Source organism: Bufo bufo, chromosome 1 (assembly GCF_905171765.1).
Source record: "Bufo bufo chromosome 1, aBufBuf1.1, whole genome shotgun sequence".
NCBI lineage: Eukaryota > Metazoa > Chordata > Amphibia > Anura > Bufonidae > Bufo > Bufo bufo.
Genome location: NC_053389.1, coordinates 227472277 through 227485345, shown reverse-complemented (window position 1 = coordinate 227485345; position 13069 = coordinate 227472277). Strand labels below are relative to the sequence as shown.

Sequence of the window (13069 nt, the reverse complement as noted above, 5' to 3'; positions counted from 1 at the left end):
GGGCTGTATTTGTGTTATGAGCTTTGTTAGTGGTGCTATGTTTATGTTATAGGCTCGGTTCTGGGGCTGTATTTGTGCTATGAGCTTTGTTACTGGTGCTATGTTTATGTTATAGGCTCGGTTCTGGGGCTGTATTTGTGCTATGAGCTTTGTTACTGGTGCTATGTTTATGTTATAGGCTCGGTTCTGGGGCTGTATTTGTGCTATGAGCTTTGTTACTGGTGCTATGTTTATGTTATAGGCTCGGTTCTGGGGCTGTATTTGTGCTATGAGCTTTGTTACTTGTGCTATGTTTATGTTATAGGCTCGGTTCTGGGGCTGTATTTGTGCTATGAGCTTTGTTACTGGTGCTATGTTTATGTTATGAGCTCGGTTCTGGGGCTGTATTTGTGCTATGAGCTTTGTTACTGGTGCTATGTTTATGTTATAGGCTCCGTTCTGGGGCTGTATTTGTGCTATGAGCTTTGTTACTGGTGCTGTATTTCTAAGTTTGATTCTGGTGCTGTATTTATGTTATAAGGTTTTTTGTGGTATTACAGCTATGTTATGAGCTTGGGTCTGGTGCTGTATTTATATCATGACAAGGAGGGAGAAAAATAGCACAGTACAATTTAAAGGGCCGGTAACACCCTTTTACACATTTCCTATGCTAACTGCAAGCTAGCAGGCCCCATAGAAGTGAATGGGGCTGCGTGAAAATCGCAAGCATCCGCAAGCAAGTGCGGATACGGTGCGATTTTCACGCACGGTTGCTAGGTGACGATCGGGATGGAGACCCGATCTTTATTATTTTCCCTTATAACATGGTTATAAGGGAAAATAATAGCATTCTGAATACAGAATGCATAGTACAATAGTGCTGGAGGGGTTAAAAAAATAATAATATTTTTTTAACTCACCTTAATCCACTTGCTCACACAGCCCGGCTTCTCTTCTGTCTTCTTCTTTGCTGTATACAGGAAAAGGACCTGTGGTGACGTCACTCCGGTCATCACATGGTCCATTACCATGGTAAAAGATCATGTGATGGACCATGTGATGACCGGAGTGACGTCACCACAGGTCCTTTTCCTGTACACAGCAAAGAAGAAGACAGAAGAGATGCCGGGCTGAGCGAGCAAGTGGATTAAGGTGAGTTAAAAAAATATATATTTAACCCCTCCAGCACTATTGTACTATGCATTCTGTATTCAGAATGCTATTATTTTCCCTTATAACCATGTTATAAGGGAAAATAATACAATCTACAGAACACCGATCCCAAGCCCAAACTTCTGTGAAGAAGTTCGGGTACCAAACATGCCAATTTTTCTCACACGCGTGCAAAACGCATTACAATGCTTTGCACTCGCACGGAAAAATTGCGCATGTTCCCGCAACGCACCCGCACCTTTTCCCGCAACGCCCGTGTGAAAGAGGCCTAATATGTGTGATGGATCCGTGAACACGGACAAAATAGAGCATGCATCCGTGCTAAAAAAAACACACACTGCATACACACATTAAAATGAATGGGGAGAACACGTCCTGGAAACACTGACGTGTGAATGAGGCTTTAAACAGAAAGATATTTCAGAGATTCAAGCATGGAGGACATTGGCGTTCCTGAGTGAGAGGCTAGGACACTTCTACGAACAAACTTCACGTTTTCACAAGTCGATAACTGAGGTGTCCCGCCCCTTTAAATGGTTGCAGATGTTTTGCCTTCTCTATAAACAATCTCTTCCCCTATTCTACTCGGAGGAGCCCCTGCTTCTGGCCTGGACTCCCCTCCTCCACCTGCAGGACTCTGCCACTGCCGCAGGCTTTCACACCGTTGATTTTTTTATTTTAAGATTTTGTACTGAGAAATAATTTAAAGGGCAACCCCCACACCCCCAGCATGAGCAAGATTTAATCAGTCATCTTCAGTCTTATGTAAATAAAGTGTAATCATCCTATATGTTTCCATCTTGATACTTCACCATTTTCAAGATCAGATTTCAGCTTGCTGTAGGTAAATGGATATAGGATAAAAAGCCAACTTGACCCAGTCTTGCTGGTCCTAAATAATGCTCTGTGAGTTACACAGCCTTGATTTCCGGCTGGTACATTCTACTTGCACCAATACACTGTAACAAACTATTAGGACAGAGATTTGTGCTGTTGATATGCTTAAAGGGGTGGTCCAGTAGTACAATATTTTTAGTCACTTCACCGATCACATACCATTGCTGTTTCAATGCTTACCAGGACCCCTCTGGTCTCAGATTCTAAGTCGAACAAACAGCTCCTGTTATTTCCTTTGCGTCAAGTTAGAACCGGGAAGCAAAGACCAGCAAGAACCTGGTGAGCACCAGAACGGCGGTGATGGAGGTTCGGTGAGGCGAGTATGGGTTACCACAAATTTAAGCTATAATTCACACCAATTTTCTGGCATAAAATTCTGATAAATTTGCCAGGCAGAGGAGGCCCCACATCATCTGCTAGCCCCATATACTTTTTTGAAAAGTGGCATAAGAGGCAGAAAATCTTATAGACTTCTGTATGCCAAAGGGTTACTAGCTTTTCAAACACCTTTGAGATGTCATAGTGTGTGTCTGGGCGCTGACATCCCCACAATCGCTAGAACTATCTAAGATGGGCTCTCTAGACGTCTTTGGGCCCATCTCGATTCTGCCCTAAGCGCGCTTTACGTTCTTAACTCCCCTTCGTTCTAGGGATTGGTGGGGGTCTCAGCATACAGATCCCTATCTCTATGACATATCAAAAGTTTTTTGAAAAGTTTGTGACCCTAAAGTTAGATCACTCCAATGTCTGTTTCTCTAAAAACCGATACAAGCCTGAGGCTGCACTACTGAAAGATGCTTTTAACACTATGTCCCCTCCTGATTTTATGTCAGGTTGAGTGTTGTCATGGAGACCTCCAATGGATCCAAATCATCAACCATAATCAATGTCCTCACATATACACTACTATCCACCCCACTGGACAGAATTACCTGAAGCTTAGTACACACAAAGGTCGGTAGGACTTATGGCTTGTGTTGTCATCCATGGCCTTGCCCCAAAAGTCATTCTTAAAGATGGTGCTCAGGTTCGTCTCTCCCCTGCTGTCAGGGTTATTGAGTATTGCCCATACATCATCATGGACAAACTCCCCCAACAAAGACCGGGCAAAGCATAGACCTGCAACAACAGCTGGAACAGTGAAAACCCAGATGCCAAGACTGTCCACCATAGGAAGGTCTCTAGGCCTCCTGGACGCCCCCTTGAAATTGCCATTTTGAGTTCGACCCATACATTGGGTCTTGGGTAATCCATTGGTGGTGGTTTTTGGTGTCATTCCACCAGCTGAATTATTTCCATGGGAGGTGTTGGTAAAGTTGAGCCCACTTCCATTGCCTAGGTCCGTGGGTAATGTTTGGAGGTTCTTATGAATTTTTGGGTTGGTGCCATTGCTCAACACTTGTCTTTGACTGTTCGATCTTCCACCACTGGGCATGTTGTCAAGTAATTGCTTGCCAACGTCTTGCCCTTGATCATAGGAGACATTTTCGATGGTGACGTGGCCAGCGCTTCTCATACTCTACAGTATATGTGACTTCTCACATCTTGAGGTGTTAATTTCTTTCATCTGTCATGGCTTCTTCTTATCCGAGATAAAAACCCAACCATTTCATCCTCGTAATCACCAAGTACGTCTGGTGCCCATCAATTCGGAAGTTACCTGTGACCAGCATTCCAGATTACTGAAAGAAAGAAAATCTTTTAAAATAATCTCTTAAAAAGGGAAATCCACTTTACAGTAAGTTATCTTCTGATAAGAAATAACACCGGCGAATTCCTGTGAGCCAAGAAGTTTCCCATCCCATTGATTATATGATCTACATGGTTTGCAGCTGCTGAAAAACTGTATGACCCTCTTCAGATCTACTTGGAGACTCCTATCATTCAAGACCAACTTCTGGAAATACAGGGCTTTCAGCTCATGGAACAGAGTATAGGTGGATTTCCCCTTTAATAGGTCATTTTACCAGTAATCTTTATAGAATGTATCTACAACTTCTGCCTACAGTTATTATACTGCTTATTAGGGTACAGCCACATGGTGCAGATGCTAAGCCACACCCATCAGCGGCAGCCAACGGCTACACAGTTTTACCGCTAAATTGTGTCGTCATTGGCTACTCCAGCGGCACCATGTGTCTGTACCCTTAACCTTATTCATGGTGATCACCACTCTCTGAGAGGTTGTCACAGACCCACTCATTTCATACTCCCTGCGATCTTATTGGGAATACATGTCTTGATGTAAGTAGGGCACAGTCTGGGGCAATGTTGCCCGCCTCCCCAAGTTACTTTAGTCAAACCGCCCAAAAGTCTATATTGCAAACAGTGGTATTAACTGATTGCTTTAATCCTGTGCAGTCACTCTAGTGTCCCGGTCTAAATCCACTAGAACTGTTTCTTTAAATTAGTCCTTTAAGATTCATAATTCAGCTGTCTCTTCACAGAGCATATATATATATACAATGCTTTTCTTTGATGTCTCTGTCTTCAGTACTCTGTATATACAAAGCAGCTGTCTCTTCAGCAGTCAGTTTATATAGTGTATTCTTCTTACCTATCTCTTCAGCTCCTGACATTTCGGTCTGTCTTCTCTGAGGTCAGCAGTCTCTCTGCTGCTTCTGTCCCCTGACAGTTACCTCTGTGTCACCCCCTTCAGGTAATATCTCTGTATATGCTGCATTATCCTTGTTGTGCTGCACCAAGCTGTCTCTGGATATGCAATCCTTGCAGTTCACACAGTCTCTTGTATATGAGTAGTCTCTGTATATAAGTGCAGTCTTGGATATAGGCAGAATACATCACTATTGATAGAGGCACTGTCTCTATACATCAGTGTATATAGGCACAGTCTCTATATATATCAGTCTGTATCTAGCAGTAAGATATAGGTGTAGTATCTATATATCAGTGTATATAGGCACAGTCTGTATCTAGCAGTATGATATAGGTGTAGTATCTATATATCAGTGTATATAGGTGCAGTCTGTATCTAGCAGTAAGATATAGGTGTAGTATCTATGTATCAGTGTATATAGGCACAGTCTGTATCTAGCAGTAAGATATAGGTGTAGTATCTATATATCAGTGTATATAGCCGCAGTCTGTATCTATCAGTATGATATAGGTGTAGTATCTATATATCAGTGTATATAGGTGCAGTCTGTATCTAGCAGTAAGATATAGGTGTAGTATCTATGTATCAGTGTATATAGGCACAGTCTGTATCTAGCAGTAAGATATAGGTGTAGTATCTATATATCAGTGTATATAGCCGCAGTCTGTATCTATCAGTATGATATAGGTGAAGTATCTATATATCAGTGTATATAGGTGCAGTCTGTATCTATCAGTATGATATAGGTGTAGTATCTATATATCACTGTATATAGGTGCCGTCTGTATCTATCAGTATGATATAGGTGTAGTATCTATATATCAGTGTATATAGGTGCAGTCTGTATCTATCAGTATGATATAGGTGTAGTATCTATATATCACTGTATATAGGTGCAGTCTGTATTTAGCAGTAAGATATAGGTGTAGTATCTATATATCAGTGTATATAGGTGCAGTCTGTATACAGCAATAAGATATAGGTGCAGTATCTATATATCAGTGTATATGGGTGCGGTCTGTATCTAGCAGTATGATATAGGTGCAGTCTCTATATATCAGTGTATATAGCCGCAGTCTGTATACAGCAATAAGATATAGGTGCAGTATCTATATATCAGTGTATATAGCCGGTCTGTAACTATCAGTATGATATAGGTGTAGTATCTATATATCAGTGTATATAGGCACAGTCTGTATCTAGCAGTAATATATAGGTGCAGTATCTACATATCAGTGTATATAGGCACAGTCTGTATCTAGCAGTAAGATATAGGTGCAGTATCTACATATCATTGTATATAGGTGCAGTCTGTATCTAGCAGTAAGATATAGGTGCAGTATCTATATATCAGTGTATATTGGCACAGTCTGTATCTAGCAGTATGATATAGGTGCAGTATCTATATATCAGTTTATATAGGTGCGGTCTGTATCTAGCAGTATGATATAGGTGCAGTCTCTATATATCAGTGTATATAGCCGCAGTCTGTATACAGCAATAAGATATAATTAGGTGCAGTTTCTATATATCAGTGTATATAGCCGGTCTGTAACTATCAGTATGATATAGGTGTAGTATCTATATATCAGTGTATATAGGCACAGTCTGTATCTAGCAGTAATATATATCGGTGCAGTATCTATATATCAGTGTATATAGCCGGTCTGTATCTATCAGTATGATATAGGTGTAGTATCTATATATCAGTGTATATAGCCGCAGTATGTATCTAGCAGTAAGATATAGGTGCAGTCTGTATCTAGCTGTAAGATATAGGTGCAGTATCTATATATCAGTGTATATAGGTGCAGTCTGTATCTAGCAGTAAGATATAGGTGCAGTATCTATATATCAGTGTATATAGGCACAGTCTGTATGTAGCAGTAAAATATAGGTGCAGTATATATATATCAGTGTATATAGGCACAGTCTGTATCTAGCAGTAAGATATAGGTGTAGTATCTATATATCAGTGTATATAGGTGCAGTCTGTATCTAGCAGTAAGATATAGGTGCAGTATCTATATATCAGTGTATATAGGCACAGTCTGTATGTAGCAGTAAAATATAGGTGCAGTATATATATATCAGTGTATATAGGCACAGTCTGTATCTAGCAGTAAGATATAGGTGTAGTATCTATATATCAGTGTATATAGGCACAGTCTATCAGTATGATACAGGCGCAGTATCTTACATATCAGCAGTATGATATAGGTGCAGTATGTATATATCAGTATGATATAGGTGCAGTCTGTATATATCAGTGTATATAGGCGCAGTCTATCAGTATGATACAGGCGCAGTATCTTACATATCAGCAGTATGATATAGGTGCAGTATGTATGTATATATCAGTATGATATAGGTGCAGTCTGTATATATCAGTGTATATACTGTAGATGTAGTCTCTATCAGTGTATATAGGTGCAGTATTTATATCAGTGTATATAGCTGGACTGTATCTAGCAGTAATATATATGTGCAGTATCTACATATCAGTGTATATAGGCACAGTCTGTATCTAGCAGTAAGATATAGGTGTAGTATCTATATATCAGTGTATATAGGCACAGTCTGTATCTAGCAGTAAGATATCGGTGTAGTATCTATATATCAGTGTATATAGGCACAGTCTATCAGTATGATACAGGCGCAGTATCTTACATATCAGCAGTATGATATAGGTGCAGTCTGTATCTAGCAGTATGATACAGGCGCAGTATCTTACATATCAGCAGTATGATATAGGTGCAGTCTGTATCTAGCAGTATGTATAGGTGCAGTCTGTATCTAGCAGTATGATACAGGCGCAGTATCCTACATATCAGCAGTATGATATAGGTGCAGTCTGTATCTAGCATGATATAGGTGCAGTCTGTATCTAGCAGTATGATACAGGCGCAGTATCTTACATATCAGCAGTATGATATAGGTGCAGTCCGTATCTAGCAGTATGATACAGGCGCAGTCCCCGTCTGTAGGCGCAGCTCTGTTTATAGGCGCAGTCTCTCCCTTGACAGTCACGTCTTAGCACCGCTGCCCTGCATCCGAGGCTGTCTCTGTGGTACCTGCAGTCTCAGGGCTGTCTAGGTGCTGGCGGCCGTCTCTTTGCTCGGCTGTTGCGTCTTCGCTCTCCTCTCCTCCCCACACACTCACAGCTGCACACACACATCAGCCGCCTCCTCCCCGCGCATCCTCAGTGCTGCCGGAGAGACAGCCCGTGTACAGGGCCTGGGCTCAGCATCTGTGCGACAACTGCAACTCCCAGCGTGTACCCCTCAGCCACTGCCAGCTGTTACATCTCTAGCATGTAGCTCTCTCCCACTGCAAGCAACTACAACTCCCATCATGTCCCCCTCAGCCACTGCCAGCTGTTACATCTCTAGCATGTAGCTCCCTCCCACTGCAAGCAACTACAACTCCCATCATGTCCCCCTCAGCCACTGCCAGCTGTTACATCTCTAGCATGTAGCTCTCTCCCACTGCAAGCAACTACAACTCCCAGCATGTCCCCCTCAGCCACTGCCAGCTGTTAAATCTCTAGCATGTAGCGCTCTCCCACTGCAAGCAACTACAACTCCCAGCATGTCCCCCTCAGCCACTGCCAGCTGTTACATCTCTAGCATGTAGCTCTCTCCCACTGCAAGCAACTACAACTCCCAGCATGTCTCCCTCTCAGCCACTGCCAGCTGTTACATCTCTAGCATGTAGCTCTCTCCCACTGCAAGCAACTACAACTCCCACCATGTCCCCCTCTCAGCCACTGCCAGCTGTTACATCTCTAGCATGTAGCTCTCTCCCACTGCAAGCAACTACAACTCCCAGCGTGTACCCCTCAGCCACTGCCAGCTGTTACATCTCTAGCATGTAGCGCTCTCCCACTGCAAGCAACTACAACTCCCAGCATGTCCCCCTCAGCCACTGCCAGCTGTTACATCTCTAGCATGTAGCTCTCTCCCACTGCAAGCAACTACAACTCCCAGCATGTCCCCCTCAGCCACTGCCAGCTGTTACATCTCTAGCATGTAGCTCTCTCCCACTGCAAGCAACTACAACTCCCAGCATGTCCCCCTCAGCCACTGCCAGCTGTTACATCTCTAGCATGTAGCTCTCTCCCACTGCAAGCAACTACAACTCCCAGCATGTCCCCCTCTCAGCCACTGCCAGCTATTACATCTCTAGCATGTAGCTCTCTCCCACTGCAAGCAACTACAACTCCCAGCATGTAGTGTTCACACTGTTGCCAGCAACTACAACTCCAAGCCTTCAGCTACTGCCAGCCCCTACATGGTCCTCAACGTGTTCCTCGCCCACTACTAGCAACTACAGCTCCCAGCAGGCCCTCTCACCATATCCCAACAACTACAAGTTTCAGCATGTGTCCCCTCACTGTCAGCAACTACAAATCCCAGCATGCTTCCCTCCTCAACAACTTCAAGTGCCAGCCGGTATCCTGTCAGCAATAATGCCCCTTGCATTGGCCCTCCTCATAAACCTCATCAACCAATGTGCCCCCTCACCCACTGCCGGGAAATACAATGGGTTTAAAGGACATCTGCCAGCAGGTTTGTACCTGTGAAACTGGCTGACCTGTTGGGTGGGTCCAATGTTCATATTGCTGATGCCAATGAGGCTCTACGAGCAAGGGGGCATTGCCATTACCCCTAGAAGCTCTGCAGCTGCTGTTCCCTCTGCACTTTGATTGACAGAGCCAGGTGTGATGACTTTTGCACTGCCAGCAGAAGCCTGGTAAGCTTTGGGACAGGAGCGGTGGAGGAAGATAACACTCATTTTTGTAACCCACCTTGAGCCCTTTGTCCACAATTTTTCACTAAGAGCTGGTTACCAGTGGCATACTGAGAGAATGAGGGTGTCCTGGAGTTGGTGAAATGACAAAGATGGCCATGCCAGTGGGGGAGACAATACAGAAGGCACCTAGTAGAGAGACCAGAAGCAACTTAAAGTGATATTGGTCCAGTTCCTGGTGTGCAGTAGGTACAGTTTGAAGTTAAAGGGGTTTTCTTATCTCAGACAATGGTGGCATATCGCTAGGCTATGCGGCCATTGTCTGATAGGTATGGGTCCCACCTATCTCGTAAACCCAGCTGGCAAAGTGAAGGAGGGCGCACCGCGCATGCGTGGCTGCCCTCCATTTATTTCTATGGGACCACTGAAAAGTGTCGGCTATTTTCGGTGGACCAATAGGAGTGATTGGTAGTGACCAGACCCGGCACTGCCAACCACCACTTTGCCGGGTTCATTTTAGACTTTGTTTTAGAGATAGGTGCAGGTCCCAGAAGTGGGACCTGCACCTATCAGACTATGGGGGCATATCCTATCCTAGCAATATGCCCAGGGGCGTAACTAACATAGCGGCAGACCATGCAGCTGCTATGGGGCCCAGGGCAAGAGCGGGGCCAGTTGGGATCATCTTCTACTGGGGATGAAAACTTGGTCAGGACTCTACCTTCTAATGGAACAACTTTTAGCAAATGAAGCAGTGGAAAAATGGCCCAAGGATCATTGAAAAGAATTTAGGCAGAAACCCTTCTGTCCTGTGTGGGGGCCTGGTTTGATTTTTGCTAAGGGGCCCTTACTTCTCTATGTACGCCACTGGATATGCCCCCATTGTCTGAGATGGGAATACCCCTTTAAGTGGTTCTCTAACAGTGGCAGTAACCCTTTTAATAGTCTGCGCACTCAAACTGAGTGGATCACGTGGTGGTCAGAGACCACTCTCTAGCTGTACACACAGTATTATGGTATGCGGATGTGGGTGTTTAAGAGTAAGGCCCCTTTCACACGGGCGAGTATTCCGCGCGGATGCGATGCGTGAGTTGAACTTGTGCGTTGCGTGAAAATCGCAGCATGCTCCTCTTTGTGCGTTTTTCACGTAACGCAGGCCCCATAGAAATGAATGGGGTTGCGTGAAAATCACAAGCATCCGCAAGCAAGTGCGGATGCGGTGCGATTTTCACGCACGGTTGCTAGGAGACGATTGGGATGGGGACCCGATCATTATTATTTTCCCTTATAACATGGTTATAAGGGAAAATAATAGCATTCTGAATACAGAATGCATAGTACAATAGCACTGGAGGGGTTAAAAATAAATAAATAATAATTTAACTCACCTTAATCCACTTGATTGCGCAGCCCGGCTTCTCTTCTGTCTTCTTCTTTGCTGTGTGCAGGAAAAGGACCTGTGGTGACGTCACTCCGGTCATCACATGATCCATCACCATGGTAAAAGATCATGTGACGGACCATGTGATGACCGGAGTGACGTCACCACAGGTCCTTTTCCTGCACACAGCTAAGATGAAGACAGAAGAGATGCCGGGCTGCGCGAGCAATTGGATTAAGGTGAGTTAAATAATTAAATTTAATTTTTTTTAACCCCTCCAGCCCTATTTTACTATGTATTGTGTATTCAGAATGCTATTATTTTCCCTTATAACCATGTTATAAGGGAAAATAATACAATCTACAGAACACCGATCCCAAGCCCGAACTTCTGTGAAGAAGTTCGGGTTTGGGTACCAAACATGCACGATTTTTCTCACGCGAGTGCAAAACGCATTACAATGTTTTGCACTCGCGCGGAAAAATTGCGCATCCCGCAACGCCCGTGTGAAAGAGGCCTAATGAAAGGTCCTGTGAAAAGTGGTGGCCTAGCAGCCGCATTGACCCATGGAGACATTAGGGCATTGATACACAAATGGCTGGTGGACCCCCTTGAACAATGCCTAGGGGGTAGTCTCCCTTGGAACCATAGCACCAAAGAAGGTTTGGTAAAAAGCCATCAACCATCTTGGGCACAACCTCACCTCTTGAAGGATATATGATGTGGTGCACATTTCTCCTGGCCCTGAGAGATTACTATATCCAAGACTTTGTTAATATTCTGCAGCGGTTACATCTGTTGAAGTGTAACATCCGACCGAGCGTGCGTGTAACAGCCAAGTTTTGTGTACCTGAAAGTGGCAGTAACCTTCAAGTGTGCCTGTTCAGTAGTCTGTCCCTCCCTTAGGCCCCCTGCACACGAACGTGTGCTTCCCATTGCCGTATTGTGGACCGCATTTGCGGATCCGCAATACACGGGTGCCGTTCTGTGGGCATTCCGCATCACGGATGCGGACCAATTCACTTGAATGGGTCCGCAAATCCGGAGATGCGGAACGGAAGCACGGAATGGAACCCTACGGAAGCACTACAGAGTGCTTCCGTGGGGTTTCGTCCCGTACTTCCGTTCCGCAAAAAGATAGAACATGTCCCATCTTTTTGCGGAAGGGCCGGATCGCGGACCCATTAAAGTGAATGGGTCCGTGATCCGCTGTGGCTGCCCCACGGACTGTGTTCGTGCATTGCGGGCCGCAGCACGACCACGGGGCGCACACTTATATCTGTGGTCCTGGATCTCACACTTTTGGAAACGTGTGATTGCTACCTGTATATGTATATGGAGGAATGATCCCGACGATCAGTGTCATGGAGGTCCCATTCTTAATTCTGACTGTCTCCATATCCTCGCAGCTGTCATTTGGTAAGAAGAAGCCTGAGAACTGACATATGAGAGTCTCTGGATGCCGATCCGCTGCTGTTTTCTATTTCCGGCCAGTGCTCCCAGTAACATGACCTCCGAATTGGGTGCATTACATACAGGCGATAGCAAACACAATACTTATTAGACTTTAGGGATTTTACTAAAGCTGTGGCGCAACCAAAAGAACAAGCAGACACTCCATGTGGGATTTAGACTGGCCACAGCTTTATTGAATAATAACACATAACTCTGAAAACGATATGCCTGCTGCAGCGATCCACTGCGGGCACGATATTATAACCCAACTTCCAAGAGTCTCCAACCGAGAGATGAACCCGTGGGGTACCACTTCTCAGTATTAACTCCCCAAACTCCATAAGTTCTGGCCTCACAACCCCGCCAACGTATTGAAGGTTAAACCTAACCTGAGAGACGGCCCCACGAGGCCAAAGCCCAGTCAATACCATTCTAAAAATCCATATTCAATATATAGTAGGCTTATAGGGTTCAAATGCACGCCATCCTGTCTTGTTAAGGAATTACCACCACTCTCAATCTCCCTATGTCTAATGGAAAAACCAGCTATGCGGCGGAATAATGCTCAGACTGCCCATATTCCGTTTTTTACAGCACCTCTCCATGGCAGTTTTTAGCCGCAGACCAGGTAGATCTGGAAACTATTTCCGAGCAAACCAGTGAAACGCCATAAACTAGGGCACAATACCTGGATAAATCTTCTTTTATGGTGTGTATAAATTGGACATTCTTCTGAGAGCCCAGGTCAATTCCCCCTAAGATGTACAATGAGAATGACGGGGGAAGGACAAAGACTCTGTATGTGGGATACTTCT

General features: G+C 44.4%; 1 protein-coding gene across 1 annotated transcript in view; it reads right to left on the bottom strand.

The window, feature by feature from the left end:
- Positions 1-7855, bottom strand: part of TMTC1 (transmembrane O-mannosyltransferase targeting cadherins 1) — a 49309-nt gene extending 41454 nt beyond the window's left edge. Inside the window, exons 1-2 of the mRNA XM_040436091.1 lie at positions 7741-7855; positions 2982-3731 (exon numbers count right to left, since the gene is read on the bottom strand). Coding sequence (XP_040292025.1) covers positions 2982-3565 — 584 coding nt within the window. The 5' untranslated portion in view covers positions 3566-3731; positions 7741-7855. The remainder of the gene's footprint in view (positions 1-2981; positions 3732-7740) is intronic.
- Between the last annotated feature and the right edge of the window lie 5214 nt (positions 7856-13069).